The sequence below is a fragment of the Egretta garzetta genome, unplaced genomic scaffold (genome assembly GCF_000687185.1).
Source record: "Egretta garzetta isolate BGI_Z169 unplaced genomic scaffold, ASM68718v1 scaffold412, whole genome shotgun sequence".
Taxonomy (NCBI): Eukaryota; Metazoa; Chordata; class Aves; order Pelecaniformes; family Ardeidae; genus Egretta; species Egretta garzetta.
In genome coordinates, this window is record NW_009258770.1 from 599,632 (window position 1) to 620,872 (window position 21,241).

At 43.4% G+C, this 21,241-nt stretch overlaps 1 protein-coding gene across 1 annotated transcript in view; it reads right to left on the reverse strand.

Moving 5' to 3' along the window:
• Nucleotides 1-480: 480 nt before the first annotated feature.
• AMOT (angiomotin) overlaps nt 481-21,241 on the reverse strand; it is a 49,728-nt gene continuing 28,967 nt past the window's right edge. Inside the window, exons 7-13 of the mRNA XM_009649374.2 lie at nt 18,707-18,852; nt 7,988-8,128; nt 6,024-6,214; nt 3,638-3,760; nt 2,731-2,963; nt 1,656-1,880; nt 481-626 (exon numbers count right to left, since the gene is read on the reverse strand). Coding sequence (XP_009647669.1) covers nt 526-626; nt 1,656-1,880; nt 2,731-2,963; nt 3,638-3,760; nt 6,024-6,214; nt 7,988-8,128; nt 18,707-18,852 — 1,160 coding nt within the window. The 3' untranslated portion in view covers nt 481-525. The remainder of the gene's footprint in view (nt 627-1,655; nt 1,881-2,730; nt 2,964-3,637; nt 3,761-6,023; nt 6,215-7,987; nt 8,129-18,706; nt 18,853-21,241) is intronic.

Genomic DNA, 21,241 nt, shown 5'->3' on the forward strand with positions numbered 1-21,241 from the left:
ATACCTATTCTGAGTTCTTACGCTGAGTGTTAAGAGAAATCTCCCTTGATCACAGCTCAGATTTATAAAAGTTTCTCCGAACACCTGTATTCCAAAGCCATTAAGTGACGCTCACAACTAAGTCCCTGGTTCTGATCATTGTAAGGCCACTATGCTCACCTTAGGGCGTTCAAGCTAGACATTTAACCAACAGCTGTGAGAGGAGGTACTTCCGTTTAAGAGACTTCAAAAATACTGAAATGAAATATCAGATGTAGTGCATCTAAGTTTTTGTTTTTTCTCCAGATGTTACCCGATCCAGTATTTAAAAAACAAAGGGGTAAACTTTCAAAGAACAAGCATTACGGGTTTTTTATAATTTAGAACAAATTATAAATTAACCTGTCCATACTTTTGAGACATAATATACAAGAGCAAACAGCTGAGTGTTCTTTTATTACTCAGGTACTACAATTTTTTCCCAATAAAAATGTCTTTTAAAAATTTCTTGCTACTGTATCCCAGCTCAGATCCTGGTACAGCCTTTCAGATGAGGTATTCTACCATTTCTCCATCTGGGAGGTCCTGCCCCATGGTCTGAACAGGGGCTTTTCTTTCAAGAGTGCTGGAGTGGAAGAGTGGCCCATCTATGTGATGAGGAAAAACAAGAGACAGACAATCAAAGCTGTAACTTCAACGAGGTTAGAAAAATAACATTAACATTTTAAAAGTAATTTCCTATCTTTGGCCAAAAGACAGCTAACAACTCCTTATTTAATTTTAAAAAATTTGTTTCTTCATGTATGTAGCCAGACAAATAAAGATATTTTATCAAATTCCCTTTGGGTATCTCCCACTGATACAGAGCGGCATATAAAACTGGAGTGACTGCATTTAAATCAATGTAGTCAGTGTAGACTTTCACCACAAAACCTGTTCCCGTCTCCCTCGATACCCATTAAATAGCATAGCATGGGCAAGATGCACAGCAGACCAGCCAAATTCACTCTTCCATAAAGAACAACATAATTGTAATGTGTCTCTAAGTAGAAGAGGCAAGGTTGTGTAATCTGCATTGATTTGGCAGAGTGGGCTGGAAAATGAGCAGCTCTTGCCAGCTCGGAGCTCTGTGGGAAGCAAATTCAGCTTCTGTGACAGTCGCTCAACTGGATCTACTTGTGCCAACGCTGAAGTCGGTCCTGCGACTGGGACAGTACAATAACGAGACAGCTTTATCACGATAGTTACCTTTCTTCTTCCTCGCCCTTATCTGAGTCCGCTTTGCTTTGAATACCCACTAAAATGCAATGCCAGTTTCTACAGCCCATTTTCATACGCTGTTTAAATCCCACGTGCTACTCGCAATGCACTTCAGAGTAGGCACTGACTCGGAATCTGTCCTGGGATTTGCATATACCCGCTCCTATTCTTGAATCTCACTATACCTCTCTACTGTGTCCATGCTTACGCTACCACTCTTAAGGCTTTTTTCCCTTCAGAGCGTTTGAGACCCCTCAGAACATTGTCAAGCTTGCCTCTGAAACCCATCTGTCCTCACAAAAACTAAACCCAGTTTTCCTGAATGGAAAAAGGGACTGCAGGGCCTGCCCCACAGAGCAGAACTGATGGCAAGTCGGTGGCAGGGGCCCTCTGGGAGAGCAGCTGGGCTTTCTTACCTGTTTTGTCTGCACTGTAGGCCAGGTTGGTACTGGGGAGTCGTCCTGGTGTGGGCGCTGCAGTGGAAGGTGCAGCTTTGCTTTGTTCGTTCCCCCGGTCGGTCTGGGTGCTGCAGTCTCTGCTGCCTGTTTTTGAGTGGGCTGACAGCAACGGCGTGGAAGGAAGAACAGGAGAAGGGGTGGAGGGAATGGATTCGGAGCGATATTCTGTTCCCAGCAGAACACCTTTGTGAAAAAAGGGAAGGAAATTTCACAATCCCAGAAAATTAACTCGTATCAGTTCTGCACCCCTCTGTAGTACTTGCTCTAGGATCTGGAAAGCGCTCCGTGCTTCAGCAGGCAGCGCTAATTTGCCTTTCTATAGCACCTTTCACCACTGGGTTCTGAAGTACCTGAAGGATAGCAGTATCCTCATGTTGCTACATGCAAAGATACACAAGTGGGCACTAACACCTTAATTCCCTGTCCCTAAGCAGTGGCCCATCTATGGCAGGGTAAATCTGCGCACTCTGAAATCAGCTGCAACAGATTTGCATTTACATTTCAGGGTCTTTTAGTCTCCTAGGGAGGGCCTTCGGGCCTAACTTTCCCTCAGGAAAAAAAAAAAAGTCATCTAAGATTTGCTTTGTTACAACTCATTGTCTCTGAAGAATGGTGTTGAGCCATTCCGGACAGGAGTCATGTTAGTGCAGGCACAACACTACAGGACAGCACTCTTGATTAGTATCTCTGCTCCTATTCAAGGAGACTGTACACCTTCAGACAGCTCTAACAACCCAGCTGAAAGCAAGCGCTTGGGAACTCTGAAAACTCTGTCTCAAATATCCCTGAAGTCAGGTACCAAACTGGGAATAAAGGCGTACATATTTTAATGACAGAGCCTGGCCATCAGAAGTCACTATTTCCCAAAAGTGACTAAACCAAGCAGTTGTTCCAAATGTGCTTGTAGGCAGCTTTACTGCACACTAGGCCAGCCTACCTGTCTGTCCAACACACCTTCTTCCTTCTGCTACTCCTGCCTCCCCTCTAAGCAGCGACTCACACATCTGAATTCCCACTATAATTTAAAAATTACCTAGGCTGCCTTTCCAGCTCTTGTCCTCCCTCTTCTCCTCCAGGATGGGAGTGCTGCTCAGTGTTGACGAGTGGGACAGCAAGCCTGAGCCAGCGTTCGAAATGGACATCAGCGACTTGGCAGGTCTCATTGAGGAGAGCTGGTCTGTCTTGCCAGGCTCCTTCCGGGATCGCTGCTGCAGGACTTTGATCATGGCATCCTTCTCAATGATCTGAGCATGCAGAGTCTTAATCCTTTTTGAGAAGTACAAAGAAGAACAATGTATGTGTACTCCTGTCTCCTTGGACTGAGTACCCCCATGGCTGTGACTGGGACTCCCTTAGGCATTTGGGGAGGCAGAGAGAGGATGGCAGTGAGCTTACTGCCCCAAATACTGGCTACACACTGGCCCACCAGAGCAGATCATGCATGAGTCTTCCCGTATATGTGCATGAGAGAATGGCACTGAAATACCTACCCACCTTTGGCTACTGGAAGTTGCTCTAAAAGCCATGGAAGGGGCTTTGAGACAAAGCTGAGAGTTATGGTCAGGACATGAGACCAACAGAAAGAAGAGGATTAACACACTTTGGGGAGCCTGCACTGGACCTAACCCCACAGAAAACAGTTCTGTGAGACTATTAAGAGGTGGCTGGAGCCTGGGGTCTGATGAAGATGCCCTGAAGAGAGAAGAGGAACAAGCTAGATGCAAAAAAATCTAAGGCAAGACTTTTTTGCATTAGCCCTCAGTATCGAGACAGGTTTTGGATTGCTATGTAGATGCTTGCTTGGCCAGATGAGTGTCTGGCATCTTACATTGTCGCTATTGGTGAAGACACAAGAATTTCTGGTTCTGAGGCGCCTACCCAGACAATTAATTTAAAATCCCTGTCCTAAAGAAGCCAGATAGGACCAAACTGCATTTTACCTTCCCTCCATGTCGAGACACCTCCTGTTGGCAAGCAGGATCTCTTCCTCCTCCTTCTGAATGCGAGCTTCCAGCGAGGTGTCATAGCTAGGGTTAGGCGAGTGGCTGATCACTGTCGTGTCCCTGAGAACAAGCAGTAGAGAAGATGAAGGACCAGCTAAGTTTGCTGCTTTCCTCCCAGCAGCACAAAGTTATTACTCAAAAGTAACAAATATGCATATCCACTTTTTTTGAGTTTAGGCTGGTTCAGTGTCTTCCAAAAATCCAACTCCCAGCCCTAATGACAGGAGGATTATAAAAATATGCAAGTCATTACAACAATAGTCAATCTACTGTCCATCTCGGGCCAGTCTACAATCTAATTGATTCACTGTACTGTTATAAACTGATCGATCAGGCAAACCCAAGGATATGGGGAGGGGGAAGGACGGTATAGACCAGTTGGCACTTTTCTTCAATTGAAACAGTGCAAACTTCACTTCAGATATAAAGCTTTTCCCCTTCCCCTTCCAACAGGATCATGCAGGGAATCTGAGTGTCCAAGTGGACAAGGCACGGAAGTTTCTTAAGCAATCCTAAGCAGCTTGGTCCAAAAAACTTGGAGTGGGCTGAAACCAGTTTTAAACTGATTCCATATAGTGCCTGATGTTAGCACTGTGATAGTTGTTCAGTCCACTAAACCAAAACATAATGAGTATTTCATTCTACTTGTTGCTGTTCAGTCAGAACAAAGTCACTGTGCTATGCTCTGTATCACTGTATGACATCAAGAGCATGTCACTGACATAGCTATGCATTAACAGAATTAGAAAAAAACAAACACATGAAGAAATTTGGAGTTACCAAGAGCTCCAATTCACTGTAATAAAAATCTGTTATCTCAGACCCAGCATGTCTAAGAACTGTCTGGTAAATGTACCTTTAACTCTGCTGAAGTTCCTGTCAGGAACAGCAAAGCACCAATGTGAAGGACATAAGAAGGTCACTCATCAAAGAAACCTAACCTGACCCAGATTCCTGCCTGTGCTGTAAGGCATCCTTCCTGCAACCTCAACTTCCTAAGGGATGCTATTTTCCACTATGGAAGAAAAGCGAAAGAAATCTGTGCACAGTGTAGATGAGGTTGCCACTGAAATTAGCAGGATCCCTCATAGCCTGTATTTTTGAACACTATAGGTGCCAACTGCATATAAACTTGCAGAAGTATTGACATGAATGGAATACTCTCTTTCAGGGGAGAAGCAGCTAGAAGGAAATGGAAAAACAGAGGTTGGCTCTTTCCTGACTGGAAAGCATTCTTGGTCATTTAACAAAACCTGAACAGGCCTAACACATTCCCTCTCATTCCATGATAAACAATAGACCAGACCCCTACTTATCAGCACACGCTGAAAATATGACATGGCCTCTGAGGACAAGCAGTAGCGTGAGCCTTTAGAGAATCCCCGGGGAGGCGGAAAACAGTGCACAAGAAACATCAATACCCTAAAATAACAGCCTGCTTCTGGAGCAAGATAAGATAAGTCTTTAAATGCTAACACAGCAGATCTGCAACTTTACCCCTGTAATTCTAATATGATCTTACGAGCTAGGAAGCCAGTTACAGTAACATCGCCACTTGAATCTGGTTCATGAAACAATCTAAAATAAAATCTGCCATCAAGAACCAGAAACTAGTGAGCAATGAAACGATATGTAAGCAATACCTAATGCTAAAGAGCTGCACTCCAATAACAGCTCTTGTTTACAAACTAGCTGAAGCACTTGGGCCTATTTACAGCCATAACAAGGGTTTCTGTACAGTTGTATCAGAACGTGAGCTTGTTACCAAATTTCAGACACCCTTCTCCTTCCCACCCCCACAAGCAGTGCTTTCCATACACAGCAGAAATGTTTTGAGCAGAATTTCCTAGTAGATGTTTCTGGTTAGTAACCACGTTGAGGACAGTATCACAAAGTAATTTGCAAAAACATTCTAGAGAACAAGTAAGCCATTCAGGCTGAATGATGCGAATCACCAAGCTTACCCCATCTCATGACTTTAGCGAGGACTGATTCCATTTAAAAAAATAAAAACCCAAACCCCTTCTCATACACCTATTTTTGAATCAACAGCTTCTAGGAACAGCTCAGAACAATTCTAGTCTGGAAAATGGCTCCTGCATGTGGAGGAATCTTCCCCTGGAAAAATGTTTCTAATTGTTGGCAATTGCACAGCTCCCAGGAAAAGCAGCCAAGCTCCACTTGCATGCAGAAGTCTGAGAAGCTGTTCAGACCACAAGGCGAGGTATCATGGGAGCGTGGTATGACAACATTCCTTGGTGGGAAATATGACATTCAACTGGAAAAAGAAAATAATCCCTGTACTATGAAAAGTCTCATTTACCTCTGAGCAGCCACAGTTGCAGCTGCATCCAAAGCAAACTGCCTCATCACGCTCTCCTCCAGGTACTTCTGTTCCCACTTGGTCATATCAGCTTCCAGAGCAAGAATCCTTTCCTCCTTCTCACGCAGGAGTTCCATAAGCGCCGTGGCGTTGTACTCCGAGACGTTGGCAGCCTGAGATGTACCCTGACGCTAATTTCCAAAAACACAAAAAAAAAAAAAAGAAAAGAAAAAAAAAAAAGTCTCAGGATGTATCTGTAAGACTGTCCTGGTTGGTTTGTTTGCTTGTTGTCTGAAGGACAGAGGCTGGTCCAGAGCATCACTGGCTTGACAAGAACCCCCCAGAGTGAAATGCAGTGGCCTGTGCCATGTTGGGCAGACTAGGTGATGGTAATGGTCTCCTTTAGAGCTCAGTCTGAAACATCTGCAGAGGCAGCTCAGCCTCGCTCTGTCAAAACCAGGAAACAAGCTCACATAATGCAAGAAAGGCTCCTTCTGTTTTCCAAATGTTGAAGCTCAGAAGTCGTAAAAACATCAAGCACTGCTCCCAAGAAAGACAGCCTAACTCACAACACCTATGCTGGAGCACTTCCTGGTGCTATTCCAGAGCTGGTCAATAGTCACAAGCAAGTATCTGGGATGGAAAATACTCCTCCTAAAGCCTCTTTCCACGTGCAAAGCCCCACACGCGTGTCCAACAGCTAGATCGTGCTATTCAGGTCTGATGTCTATAGCCCAATCCATAATGCCTAAAGTAACACAGCCTTACTTCCAACTCTGTCCCAGCAAAACACTAACTGGTATACAGAAGTTATCACGCCTTTAAAAAAAAATATATCCAAAATATTTTCAAAGGATTTATTAAATCAATATGATCAGTAAATACCTGTGGATTATGCAGCTGGGGATTAAAAATAATTCAGTTCTAAAGCAAGATTTGGAAGATAGCGTTCCCTTTCAAAACAAGAAAGAGTGGAGATTTGCTGAGCCAATAGTTCAATGGATAAAATGCACAGTTTTATACAGAAGTCTCATCTGTGACTGGCAGGGTATTTGATTTAAATTTAAAAAAAAATAATTTAAAAGAAAAGAAATTGGGCAGACAAGCTATTTTACGTTCAGCTCAGAATTCTTAACCATGACAAGAAAGTTATTGTTTTGTGTTGACTCAGGCTCAGTGTCAAAAATTGTGAGGTTCACAGTACCTCATCCTCCAAAGGTAGCACAGAAAAGTTTATCAAATCACTGTAACTCCTACTAAAACCAATACAAAACTACAAGTAACATTTAAATCCACCTATGCAGAGGTAGAAGTTGGTGGATAAACATAACCTGAAACTAAATGTGATTTAGAACACAGGCCTGCATCCTATTTCCAGTAAAATTTACAAACCTGACAGTTCACCTATGCTTGACATAGGTTGAAATAAAACTAAAATTTCACATCCAACTCATAACACCACTGCACAATCTACTTCTCATTCAATCTTTTCACTGAAAAAGGCTCACGTTACAATCATAAGAATATACTCTATGTGAAGCTCCCATCTGTTTCCATCAATTGCATTTATAGAATTGGTTTCGCTGGTTTGGATTTGTTTGGGTTTTTTAAATACAAAAGCTTTTTGAAGGGCCTCTTTTCAGGCCAGCTGTTAATGAATCTTATATAAAATCTCAAACTGTGAACAGTATTTTTAAAATAATTTAAAAGTAAATATAACCAGGTTACTTAAAGATAGAACATCATCTAGCTGTATGACTATGTCTGAATCTTGTCACGTGATGGATCCCCCTATTGCTCTCCTATCTAAATTTTCTGGTTGGAATGGAAGAATGAAATCAAGTAAAACCAATAGAATGACCAGCAAATCCATGACTCTAGCTACCGCAAGAAAAATATGCTAATTTTACAAGATGGAAAAAACCACTGCCCTTCTTTTATGCATGGTGTAGGGTATAGTGTACAATCCTATAGAAACCTAGTCTCTCGAGCCGGGTCCGCAACCTATGTTCCAGCTGTTCCCGTTTCTCGCACGCTGCCTGCAGCTGGACCAAGGCCTGCTGCATCTTCTCCACCTTCTCAACGTAGACCTGCTTCTTTTTGAGCTGAAACAAAGGAAGAAAATGCAACCTAAGTTAAATAATGAGAACAAGCGAGTGAACTTCTGGCTTTGTCCGCATTGCAGAGCAGAGAAACACCAGCCAGGAAGAACATGCCCGATGACTGCTGTCAGTGGGCCTCAGGCTCCTGCTCTGGTCTCAACACTTGGAGTGTCGCAGGTCTTTCCCATCTCTGCTTTCCTGTTAGGTATATTTGGGTTTTTTTGTCCTCAGCGACCCCATGGTAATGATGAGGAAAACTGAGGTAATGATCTGTTGCAAATGATTGAGAGCAGCAATGGGTTAGAAAGGGCATCTGGGTTCATAACAGAGAGTGCTTAAGTGACTTGACGCATGTTACCACGATAACTATAGCAAAGACAGCATTTAGAGCCGGTCCACAAGTTGGGAACACTTTTCAGTCCAGTATTGAAAATTACTGGCAGTGTTTTTATGAGATTAAGCAGAAACAGAATCTAAACTTGCAGGATCCTATTCCAGTCCCATAACAATAAAATAATGAATAGGATCAAAGCATGCACTAGACATGGCCTGTGCTCTCTCCATGCTGCAGCCAGGTTTATACTAGCAGTCTGGACATTCATCTCGGTCATCGTGGCCCAGTGTGACCTGAGAGGTCCTGCGCCGTTCCTTACCCCGGCCTTTCTGCCCTCATCCATCGTTCATCCTGCAAATCAAGTTGCTATCCTGCCCCACGATAAGCAATGAAAACTACCATGCTGAGACCCCCAATAACTGTCTTAAAAAAGGCTAATCCACAGTTCAGGCAGAATAAAACCAACAACAAAAAAAAGAATAAAACACACCCAGGGCCCAGCTTTATAGAGAATACTGCATACCTATGGACATAATTTTCTGTTAGGAAAAAGACTAATAATCACAATTAGCTGGCCTTCTGCAGCAAATCTGGGGCACTGCTTTTTTAGCTATGCTTGTCATAAACCCTGAAATATAAAAATAGCAGGAAGAAGGCAACTTTTCCCAACAGTCAGAGCCAAAGTCTAGAGAAGCACCACAATGCAAAACACAGACTCCCTTATGGGAGTTCAAAGAGCTACTCTACAGCTTCATGGAAGAAAAGTCCACTGAGGGATATCAAAGACAAAAGACACCACTTTTAGCTCAGGAAGTCCTTCTTGGAAGCGGAAAGTATTCTGGGAAAGTATCGCTGTTTGTTGGCCCCATTCTGATAGAGTTCCCTAGGAATCTGCTCTAAGTTTTGGCAGAGACAGGATACGAGGCTTGCTGGGCTTTGATCTGAACAACATGAGCCGTTCTTACATCGCACCTTCCTTCCAAAAAGGTCTTATCATGTGTTTCTTCAAAAATTTTCCCTTTTCACATTCCTGTTCCTTGAGGCAATCCAGAGACTGCAATGTGAATAGCAGAGAGAGAAAAATCTCCAAACACTATTAATCCCAGACATGGTATCCTTTTCTTCTCTTCATAAAGTTGGCAGGCATCTAATCTCACAGCATGAATGTTGCTGCCCTAGAGGATTTTCCCCAAACAAAGTATTTTATAATAAAAGTTACAATAAATAGTGAGTAATCCAGCCAAAGGCCACCCCACTAGTGCACGTACAGTAGAAAGGTATTTTTATTCTTTGGTTGCTCAAGATTTCAAGCTTGTTTGGAATGGGAGGGACAAGAACATTTTAATACAACTTAATATTCCATTGCTGCTCTCCAGAACATCAATAGCAATGTTATATTTAACAGATCTTTTTATTCCAGATCATAGTACTTAATAACACTGATTTAAGCTTTCTCAGACTCCAATAAAGGGTATATTAATGCACTAGTTTTACACTTAGATTAACAGCAGCTCACAGTAGCTATTTAACTAGCCAAAAATTATAAACTATGAGTCAGCAGCAGGACCCAGAAATGGAGAGCACCCAGTATCTTGGTTTTGCATATGAGCTTACTGACCTGGACAAAAGTAAGGAACAACCTAATAAACTCGCTAACAGTGAGATATCACGCATCGATCTGAATAATAATCTCCTGAAAGTCAGCTCTCCTCCCCCACTCTTCTATATAAAAAGTTAAGGAAGGAAAGACGGACTTTTGGTCTCTTATTACCTACCACAAAGCATTTAGATTTCTGAAAAGCTTTTTAACACACGGGGAAAATTCTCCTTGCAAAAGGTAGCCGCTGACAACATTTTACTAGTTTCATAATTAATAAACCTGAGTATGCATATGTGTGGATTAACGTTTTGGCCTGCATTCAAAGAATACCAAGAGCCCAGCCAAAAAAGAATTGGGACACAGAAATTCCACTGAAACGTTCACTTTGAAAGTGCTCCCATCAGCCAAACCTGCAGGTGAAACATTGCAACACAAGCTGTTGCCCAACTTACCAGCACTGCCTGCACATGCCTAACTCATGCACCAGACCTAAAGTACAGGCACGGCTTGTTCAGTGGCTTTTCATAAAGACAACATTTTTTTCCTCTTCAAAAAAAACCACTTCATCTTCCAGCATCAGGAAGAATTAGGAATGTTAGAAAATTTGGGGGTTGTGCACCTATTTTTTTTTAATGGCTTAAAACCAGAGTTAATTCACGAATCCTTCAAATAATTTTCTTTTTTTTTGGAACACAGATGCTCAGTCAGCTTTAAAGCTGTAAGTGCTCCAGACAACTCAGCTTTCCTAATGTGTCTTTTGACACGATTGTCCTTGGTAAATGAGATTGTTTCATTTCATGCACTCGCTGCACTCAGTCAACCCACTGCATATTCTGGCAGTGTCATTCATTTCCAGCTCTGCCATCTCCGCAAATGCGAGTATTTGTGAGGAAAAATTCACTTTTCTGTCAACCAGGATTCTCCAGAAGTGGTAGTAGTGAAGTTTAATTTTTATTTTTTTTGTTTTTAAAACCTTTCTGACTTCATCCGTCCTCTCAATGTAAAGAGGATCAGGAATAATTCTTCCAAGCACAGAGGGATTCCCTTACCATAAATTCAGAGAATAATCATGTTTTCCTAAGACAGGAATTGGAAACAGTTTCCCAAGTATTGCCAGGGTGCTGCAGACATTAAGTGAGATGGGAGGAAGAAAAAAAGGCAGCATGCTGAGGCTTGTTCTTGGTCACTTGCCATGGGTTCCCCACCCTCTCTCTTCCAGCAAAGCACCAGAACTGGCTGCTCAGTGCCAAGCACCACAGTAACATCCACCACGGGGAAGATGGCATCAAAGGACGCTGAAATTCCCTCCTCTGCAACAGCCCTTCCAGTGAACACGTGCTCTGGGTAAGAGCTCAATCCTGAAGCTTTACAAGGATGCAGTCACTCCCTTCGGTATATAATTTTAAATAAATTTGACAAGATAGCAATTTTCCTTTTGATGGTACTGTATTTAACCAAGAAGCAAACTCATGCTCACATAATGTATTGTAATATGTTTTGCCTAGAAGGGTGCTCTGAAAATGCAGAGCATTTTACTCATAATAATATCTTTATTATAACACCTCTTTAAGACAGTAAGATCTCAAAGAACCTCAGTGCACGTCTGGAAGCAGAGCAGAGCACTTCAGCATGACTGTATCCCTTCCCAGCGCTTCCTACAGCACATGGCACAACTTTAATCATGTGCGGATCTTCTCCAGGTCAATCCCTGACTGCTTTGGAAAATGTCCTAACCAATTATCAGAGGTCAGGCTTTAACTCTATCAACGAGATTTTCTAATTAAGCTGTTGTAAACAAGAGCAGTCACTCTCTCCAGTTCACATCCACTGCGATGTTTACATAAATTCTGCAACAGAAGGACAAGAAAACTAAAGAAGGCAAGGTCTGGCTTGGGACTCAGCAGAAATCTAGTACACAAAAGTGCAAACTGATGCAGGGAATACCCCTGAAAGATTCCTTGGCCTCCCAATCAAGTATTTCTGTCTTCATTTTATTTCCTCTATCCACCGTCAAGATTGCCTTCTGCAGTTGAGAGCCAGCTGGGAGAAGCTGGATACACTTGGGATTCAGAGGCTTCATGGCTCACAAGACTCTGGCTGACCTGAAGAGCAATCTGTTTCCAAGTTAGTCAGAAAGATTTACTGCCTGAAAACGTCTGCACACCGATATCCCTGAACTGCAGGGCTTCCAGCAATGGAAAATGAATCAACCACTCTAAACACAGAGGTATGAAATGATTAAACAAATTCACTGAAACTAGGAAACTGAAACTAGTCCTCAGAATCTTGTTGCAGGAGAAAAGACTTCCCAAGACAACGCAATCCCAAGGCAGCAGGCAACCTGCAGGCTTCTCTGCTACAGAGAGCATTTGCATGGTCTAAAATCAATAGCCAAGGACAAAGCGTTCCTGTCAGGGAGAGGGACATTTGATTATTACAGCTGCCCAGCAGAAAAGGGATTAACATTCTAAAAGCCAAACAAATCCTGTTTCTTCATTTGATTTAGGCTTTGACAAAACCATGCATTCTCTTTCAGGGATCCTGGGTCCTTGCAGAAGAAAGGCTCTGAAGAGGGCATGGAGGTTTCATGCACACAGCACAGGGAGCAGGGGCAAACAGGAATGAGGAATTTTCACTGCCAAGTCCCTGGAAGCAAGGAGGGTAAAGGCTTTAACATGCTCCGGACTGGAGCTGCCTCTGCAGGACAAACACAGTCCTGGACATAGCAGGTGAGGGGGGAGGAAGGATCTTCTTTTGTAAGGAGATTCATCGCTTCCAGATGCGTTACTCAGCAAAGAGTTTTTCTGGGGAAGAAGAGAAGACTTCCTGCCTAGCCAGCAATGATTCAGAAACCCTCCCAGGCATTTTGACAAACCCAGCCATTACCCTCTTCATCTTGGACAGCTCCTATTTCAGCAAATTGGTAACACTCGTCAGCATCTGCTTGTCTCCCACCCACTATTTCTGATGTCTTCAAAGTCCTTTGTTTAATATATTCAGGGTGTTTTCATTACATTCTGGGTTTATCCTAAAGCTGAATCCATTCAGATGCAGCTGAAAATGTGTTTCCCCACAAGAATTTGCCTGCTATGGCAGAAATGTAGTTAAAAAAAAAAGACAGCAAGCATGTTTAAACCACCTCTCCCTCTTGCAGTTGGGCTATATTCCTCTAGGATGCCTTTGAACCCTCGTTTCGTTTGAATTCCAGCCCAATAAGGCGCCACTGGCCTCAGCAAGAAGTCAGGCTGAAGCAATTTGGTAACACTATCCTCTTGCTGGGGAACAGTGTTTGTTGCATGGGAATGTCATAATGTCGTCTCGCCATTTGTTTGTGTGAAAAGAAGTTATAACTCTCAAAGCCACCTCTGGAAAATTACTAACAGGCAGAATATGAGAGGTAGCGACACGGCAGTAAAAAGCCAGTTCTGCACTGTTAGAAGAATGCAGGTCATTAAAGACGCACACACATACGAGTTTTCTCTCCACCCTACCCATCCATAAATGATAAGCCATCCAAAAAGTGTCCCCTTTAAAAGCATCTCTGTCCTGAAAGGAGTAGTTATGTAGCTCTGAGAGTCTGAGCATTTATATGAGACAAAGCTGTGGAGACTAGGAATATCTTTTTATAGACCCAGAGAAGTGACTGGAAAAAACAGACAAGCCTTCAAGCAGACAAATTCTCCTTTGGGTCTCTTCCCTACAAGCCAGAGCTCTGTTCTGAAACTATCTCAGACACAGCACATAAAGTACAATAGAAGTCATTTGGAAATGAACGTTTCTACATTTCCCCACAGACAGAACCCTCAGTGTTATCAGAAATAGTGTGCCATTTCTCTCCACAATAGCTGAGTGGGAAATGAATATAATATCTTAGCTCTGATATCTGGTTTATGTTGAATTCTGATGGCTGAAAGATCTTACAGCTTCTAAATATAAGCCAGTTTTAGAAAAGATATTTCATTCAAACTTCTTCCCTTCCCCCAGCCCCCAATTTGCAGCCGTTAGAGAGGATCTCTGGTTTCTCTTTCCATAGCAAGGTGTATGCATGAGGATGGCAAAGAGTAGGTATTTGTATCTTCTTAGTGGAAGTCACTATTTTTCAAAGCTGCCTCCTTAAGGCACTCATTAGAACAGTGGCTTGTAAAGCAGTAGAGCAAAGGAGTACAAGTTGCACTACTATAAAAAAACCACACAAACTTTTTTTAAGTTGACGTGTGGTCTTCCATGGTATGAATTAACCAGGGTAAGCAGAAATGACCAAGTTCAATAAAAGTTCTGGAAATTACTTTTTTTTTAAAAAAAAAAAAGTAAAGTGTAAAACCAGTAGCAATTGTACCCTCTACATCCAGCAGTTGTGGTGAGATAAAGTATTTGGCATCAAACTCCCTCCTGCAATATTCCAAGCCTGGTAAGGACTTGAATAAGCCAGCATTTACTCAGAGTCTCGGGCTGGTCAGGATGGTCCTTTCAATAAACCCAGCAATTCTGCCTTCGGCCCAGAGCAAAGCAAAGTTTAACCATCTGCTCTGTTTGCCAAAGGCTCTCAAGGTGTACGCTAGCAGATGCTGGTGAAAGCATGGTAACGCGACTATTTTAAAAGCTGACACATACAGGCCATCTGTGACCAGCTACCCACCTGCTGCACGCTGCGGCCATTCAAATGTTTACATCAAAATTCAGACCATCACGGCACTTTGTGCTCCAAAATGAGAATTGTTCATTGCTTTAGCTGCAAATATTATCACTAACAGTTTCTGAGTGTGATATATGTTTTTAAGCCAACATGCATTTTACCTCAAATGTATTTAATTTATCTCAAATTTATTGCATGTAATGAAAATAACCTGGAGTTTAAAGAACAAACTAATATTTCACTAGAAACAATTTTAATAAGCTGCTGACTTATGCATAACTGTGGAACATCTACTAAAGGGAAGAATGAAAATGGAGAAGTGAAAATAGGGGTTAATTACTGGGTACCACAGAATCACAGTATGTCAAGGGTTGGAAGGGACCTCGGGAGATCATCTAGTCCAACCCTCCTGCTAAAGCAGGTTCACCTAGAGCATGTTGCATCTTTATGTACAGTAGAGAAGCAGTAAAGTTTAAAGATCACATACAAAACATATACATACTTAGCAAGTCTGTTCATAGACGTATTTGTTTTAAATACCCATGATCACTCACCCTTTTCAGCACTTCGCAGAAATGAACTCCACGCTATCTAAAACTTTAATGGCAGCTTGTTCTAAATTTGAAGAGTCATTTCACCCCTGCTAACAGACCAGGGAAAGTGTTCTGTGAATGTCTACTTTTGCCCAACTGCTTCACACCATACTTTGGTACCTCCAAGATCATTCCTTCCTCGATCACATTTAGCATCCCTTTATCTTCTCTTCCCTCACACTTGGATGCTAAAATGCAATATACATAAAAGCTCTTAAAGCTCCATAGGAGTAGACAAGTATCTACATTTTACAGATGGGTGATTTTGCCCAAACTGGCACTTCAGGCAAAGGGTTTTAAAAAGAATCTGGAAGTTCCAATTCCAATGCAACATTTAAATTCAGCTGTAGTGATACATGGCTTATAGCGCTCATTAGAACGGAAATATTCTTTTTATAAAGCATCTGGTGAATATAGGGCAGGGTAACACTGCTTAATAGGAAGTCAAAACGGAAGAGGGGGGGGAAAGCTTAAAACTTACATTACAGGATGCAACAACTGAAATATGCACACCCCCCTCAGGCCCTGAGCCAGAGTGGCTGCCAAACCTTAGTGTAAGAAACTCCACCCTCCTCTGCAGGACTGGTTTGGAAATTCCTGACAATTACAGGGACTAGTAACTCAGATTAAGCTGGCAGGAATAAAAGAAATAATTGACAAATTGTTCATATATCTTGGTCACTGAATGTCACTAACTCAGGCTGACATTTACAGTCCCTTCTAAATGGTGCCCTGAGCACTGAACAGCTTGCTTGGCTGTCTTCCGGAAAGTTACCAAACAGCTCGGGGATTTGAGAAGTTCCCACAATTTAACACTAATGAGGCAACAAATGCTTTATAATCCTAAGTATTTCATTTAAAAGTGATTTGGGAAACCTGCAAAAGTGACTCTTTAGCCCTTCTGTTTCCCCTTATTCCCCCTCGCCTCTAGGAAAAAGCAGAGTTAATTCCTGCTCCCCTGCTGAGATGCTTCCATATTTATCTACAACAGGAAGGGTGGCACTTCCTGTGCACCCTGGGATTCAGGCAAAGGTTGGATGCAAACGACCACAAGCCCTCATGCAGTCAAGACCAGGGCATTTCACTCTGTATCAGCATATGTGTGTTTTTTAAGCTATCATGCAATCTAGCCCAGAGTTACTTACCTATTTTACTGTTCTACCTAGGCAGAAATACTTTGCAACAGCACTGAACCCAATTCTTCTAGTAAAACGAGAGGTCTTTTGAAAAGAAAACATACAATTATTATTCTCTCTAAAGGCTTTGACTTTTCTGTGAGGGAGCCAGTACAGGGAGCCTACACAGAGGTTCAGCCTAGCCAAGTGCTGTGCGTGCTGGCTGACCACAGCACCTCTATTCACGTTGACTCCAAGCATGTGAATAGTTCCAGGGAAGCCACAAGGATGTCCTGTGTACTTAAAAGTTAGTCACGCATCAAACTTAGTGTAAGAAGGTGCTGAAACCTGAATGAAAGCCAAAGAGCTCCAATACATTGCAGGATCAAATGACAGAACTGTTTTAGAGCCAAAGAGAATCATGTCACATTAAAATTACCCTACAACCTAAAGCTCCCTGACCCCCTGAGCAACAAAGGTGCAAGTCAGCCTTGCCAGGAGATGCTGCAATTTTAGTGAAATCAATGGACCTGTCAACTGTGTGCAAGGCTGAATGTGGCCAGTGATATTTAAGCATTCCTCTGACTCTGTTCTTTTTTTATTATTGTAATTTGTATTGCACAGAACCTGGTTCCCCGGTGATGAACCCCAGCCTGGCAATGCTCAGTGCAATACCAATGAAAGCTCCCTGTCCTCAAAGCTCACAGCCCGAGTCTGGGACCGGAGACAACAGGCAGAAACACATACATAGGGCAGGCCAAGTAGACAGCCTCTGAGTTAGCATGAACTGCAAGCCTAGCCCCTGCCAACCGTGTTGTGAGCATCACAGCAAGGGATGCCTCAAAGTGGCCTTGCCAGTGTCTGCAGTGAAGGTGAGGACAGTCTGGGAGAAAGCACAGAAGTGCTTGTTTGGGATGGGGGGAAGGGGTGGTTGGAAGTTGAGAAGGACAAAGGTAGAAGACATCCTCTCAGCAACAAGAGGAGAAGAGAAAAAGGGTTGGGTAAACCACGAGGGGCCTGGAAAGCAAAGAGGAACTGCTTGAATTTGATGTGGTGGGCAAAGGAAAGTGAGGTGGAGCACTGGGGAGAAAGGCTAATGGCAGGTAACCCTGCAACAACATCCTGAATGAGCAGAGCAGATCCAGGAGGGGACAGATTAAGGGAGGGCTTTCATGAAGCTGAAGGGATTAAAAGCAAGGTACTGTAAGGGGCAAAAGGTAGGGACATCGGGGAAAGAAACACAGGAAGGTTCAGGGGAAGGGCTACTGAAGCAAATACAGAGCTTAGAAAAGAGCAGGTTAAAATTACGAAGGCAGCTACACAAGAAGGCAGCTACACCTGCACCTGGGAGAGGAGAAAGGCAGGCAAGATAAGATAGGAGGATGTTCACTTTGTATTTGATCATTCCTCCTCTCTTGGCACAAGAGGATCCTGAACGGAGAGAGGAGTAGAAGGAGACAAGGGGAGGGTCTGAAGACAGCGAGATCAAGTGGATGTAGGCACTGTGCTCAACTGAGGGTGATGCTGAGTGCTAATAGGCAGGAAGATGGCAGAATTGAAGGAGGAGAGAACAAATCCGCAGTGGAGGAAGTGCGCTTGGTCATGAGATTTCCTCCAGAGGCTCTCTATGGAGGAAGAGTAGGAGTAAAGGAAGCAGAGGCTGGGAGTGGCAAATGGAGCCTTTGAGAGGAAAAGAGTAGGCCGGAGGAAAGAGGACGAACACTATGACGCAGAAGGGCAGTGAGGTGCGAGCCCTGTGTGAGTGGCAGGGAGAAGGCTACAAAAGAAACTGCTGTGAAAGCTGCCCAGCTAAGCAGCTCAGACGCATTATCCCCTCTTGGGAGGAAAGGGAGAGAAAACAACCCCGGTCATGCCCAGCTTATTAGGAATGCTGGGCACATACAGTGATCTGCACTGTGCACCACGATACCCTGGTGTAAGTGGAACACCTGGCAAGGGGACAAGCTGCATTCATTTGATATTAGTTAAAAGTCCATCCAGATCTGAGTTTCTGCCAAGCTCAAGGAGGTTGCCAGGGCTTGGATTTCAGTTCCAGCCCACTTTTATCAGTTGAAACAAAAAGAAAACGAAACATGGCTGCTTAGACAAAAGCACTTCCAAGGAAATACAGATTTGTGGCTTATCTGTGCACAGTTCAGTGGTTTAGCTAACCAACACAAAGCTAAGTTGACAAATAGCTTTGAAGCAAGCAGATCTCCTTATAATTTGCACAAGAAAAATTCACTCCCACAGTCATTTTTACTGGAACCCAAGCTACCCTAATTTCTCTCTCCTAGCATCCTTACCTCCTCCTCCAGTTTCACCACCTTGGCTTGAGCATTGTTCAAGGCCTGGTCTCGGATCTCGATGTGTCTTCGTTGGTCCTCGTTGGTGGAGCGTGCAGCAGCCAGTTCTATTTCCAGTTTCTCTTTTTCCCGCTGTGTTTCCTTGTCTACCAAAACAAAGTGAGAGTTATCAATGGACAGCACTCATCTCTACTCAGCTTTCAGGAGTTTTTCACTCCAGAGGTGAAGGAAAAATTGTACTGGAACTTCTCACAAGAGAGAGAATGCAAATCTAGGGCTAAGGCAGGGAAAAAAAAGTACATGGCTTTCAAGGAAGAGGAGGACTTGTATCCCTGAAAAACAAGCATGGTACCTTCAAGTAACGATGTGCCACAATGCTAGTGAGAAAGACAAGAACGTGCATCACTCAGTACAGTTAGGTAGTTTGCTCTGATTATGCAGATGGACAGTGAAACTTGGCATCTCTTTACCTCTGAGCTTTCAAGCAGTGGAAAACAAACATCCCAGGCTGGAGAAAGGAGAAGGCAGACTGTTGTACCTGAAAAACTTGTGCTCCTTTTTCTTCACACTGACCCTGCAAACAGGAAGGCTGTTCTGCCTGGGGCAGCTGTCCTCCTTCTCAACGTAACACCCCGTTGTCCCACTTTGCTGGCAGTACCACCAGAGGAGTCAGAAAACAAGTGAGCAATGAGAACTCCTCACTCTTCCTCTAATGCCCTTAAGAACGACCCCCTGGGCCAGAACTGAGGCCCACGTATCTGTTCTGTCACTGCTCAAAGCAGACCTGCAGTTCAAGAAAGCCTTTTTGCCCACCACTGAAAGTTCATGTCTGATGCTTTGAAGCCACCCCAAGCACAGCGGCTGGTCCTTTTCTGCTCATCTCCAGAAAATGCTGGACCAAGTGGGAGCAGCTATGCTGTATGTTTCAGGAACAGAGCAACTGCCTTCATAAAAAAATAAATAGGATAAAATCATTGGGGACTGGAGAAATTATCACACAGGGCTGTAAAGCAAAGCCACAACACAGAGCTGATGTCCTCTGTATATGTTGTCACTCCCAGCTCAAGCCAACCAGCTACAATGATAACATTAACACACTTGCTGTATACATAAACCACAGAATACTCCCTGGAGTGATCTACACCCAGCACTGATGACACCAGAGAAACTGCATTCCAGAAACCAATATCCCACGACAAAGGAATGAGGACAAGGAGTGGAAGGCTTGAAAAACAGGAACTAGATCCTGGGTGTTAGGACAGACTGCATATGGAGTACACAGGCCCGTTTGTGCAAGCATGTGCATAACTATATTTACAGGACCACAATTATTCCCTTTCTTCTGCCAGCAGAGAGCCAGGAGCAAAGCTTTAGCAACACAGAGTAGCTAAAGATTCCCTTCTGCTAAGGAATCAACGCAGCCCACACACAGGTTGCAAAACAAACCCGTCCACCAACAGCACCCAGAACTCTGCGGAGCAAACTCTGACTGCAACTCAGAGTTAGCCTGTGACATAAGACGTAAGAACAAAGGCTAATGTCACCACTTGCCTATTCTTTTCCCCATCTCCCCCATCCCAGTATTTCTCTTTCACCCAGGAAATGAGTTGCCAACAGTGTCAGCATGCTAAAATGTATTGCAGAAAATGGGCAGAGATGAGACAGGGTGGCATTTCGCCAGCAGGTATCAATCAGTGCCAGCAGTCTGTTTGTTAATCTGTAAGCGTTTGCAGCAAGGCTTTTGGAGGTTTTATTCCAGACTTTTCCCCAAATGAGTACTGCTTCACTTGACAAGTGGCTACAGCACCCCTAGAAATGCTGGGGCTGATGAAACGTAGCACTATCATTTCCATGTTCATCCAAAAGGAAAAATTGAATGTAAGGCCTCACAGCTTTGACCTTCCCACCTCTCTGGGTGAACCTATGAACCTCAAAGTCCACCCAACCAGTTTGAATGCAAGACTAAACACAGACTTTCCACTACCACCAGGAGTTTTGAATTCACACCCTGACAGCCATCTGCTTGCAACGTAAGCTGCAAGGAATAAGCTAAAGACAACACAAGAGAGGGATACCAGCATTTCACAGAGTAGCAGCAGTGTGTTACACCACAGAAAATCTCTTTTTTGCCATTTTATTGCATTACCTTTTCATGTAACAACTGGAGAAAAGTGAGCATTGTCAGAAGGGTGGAGTACACTGTGGGATGAGAGAAAAGTTGGCTCGCCGCCGTCACCCTCAAGACATTTCAGGACAAAGGAAAAGCAGCATCTCACATCTGTCATTTTGGTTTGCCTTGTGATAAATCCACTGCTGTGGATGGAATTCATGACCCTTACCCAGCCCAGCATACTGCAGGCAGTGTTCATCCCCTTTATTTTTGCTGAGCTGGATAGGGCAGTGGCGAATTAAAGAGGAAAGAGATAGGAGACCTACCAGGTTCCAGTCCCACCGGCCTTAACTCATGCCAGGATTCCTGTCAGCCTGGAAAGGTTTAATTCCAAAGCTTTCGGGGACAAAACAGGTGGGCAAATT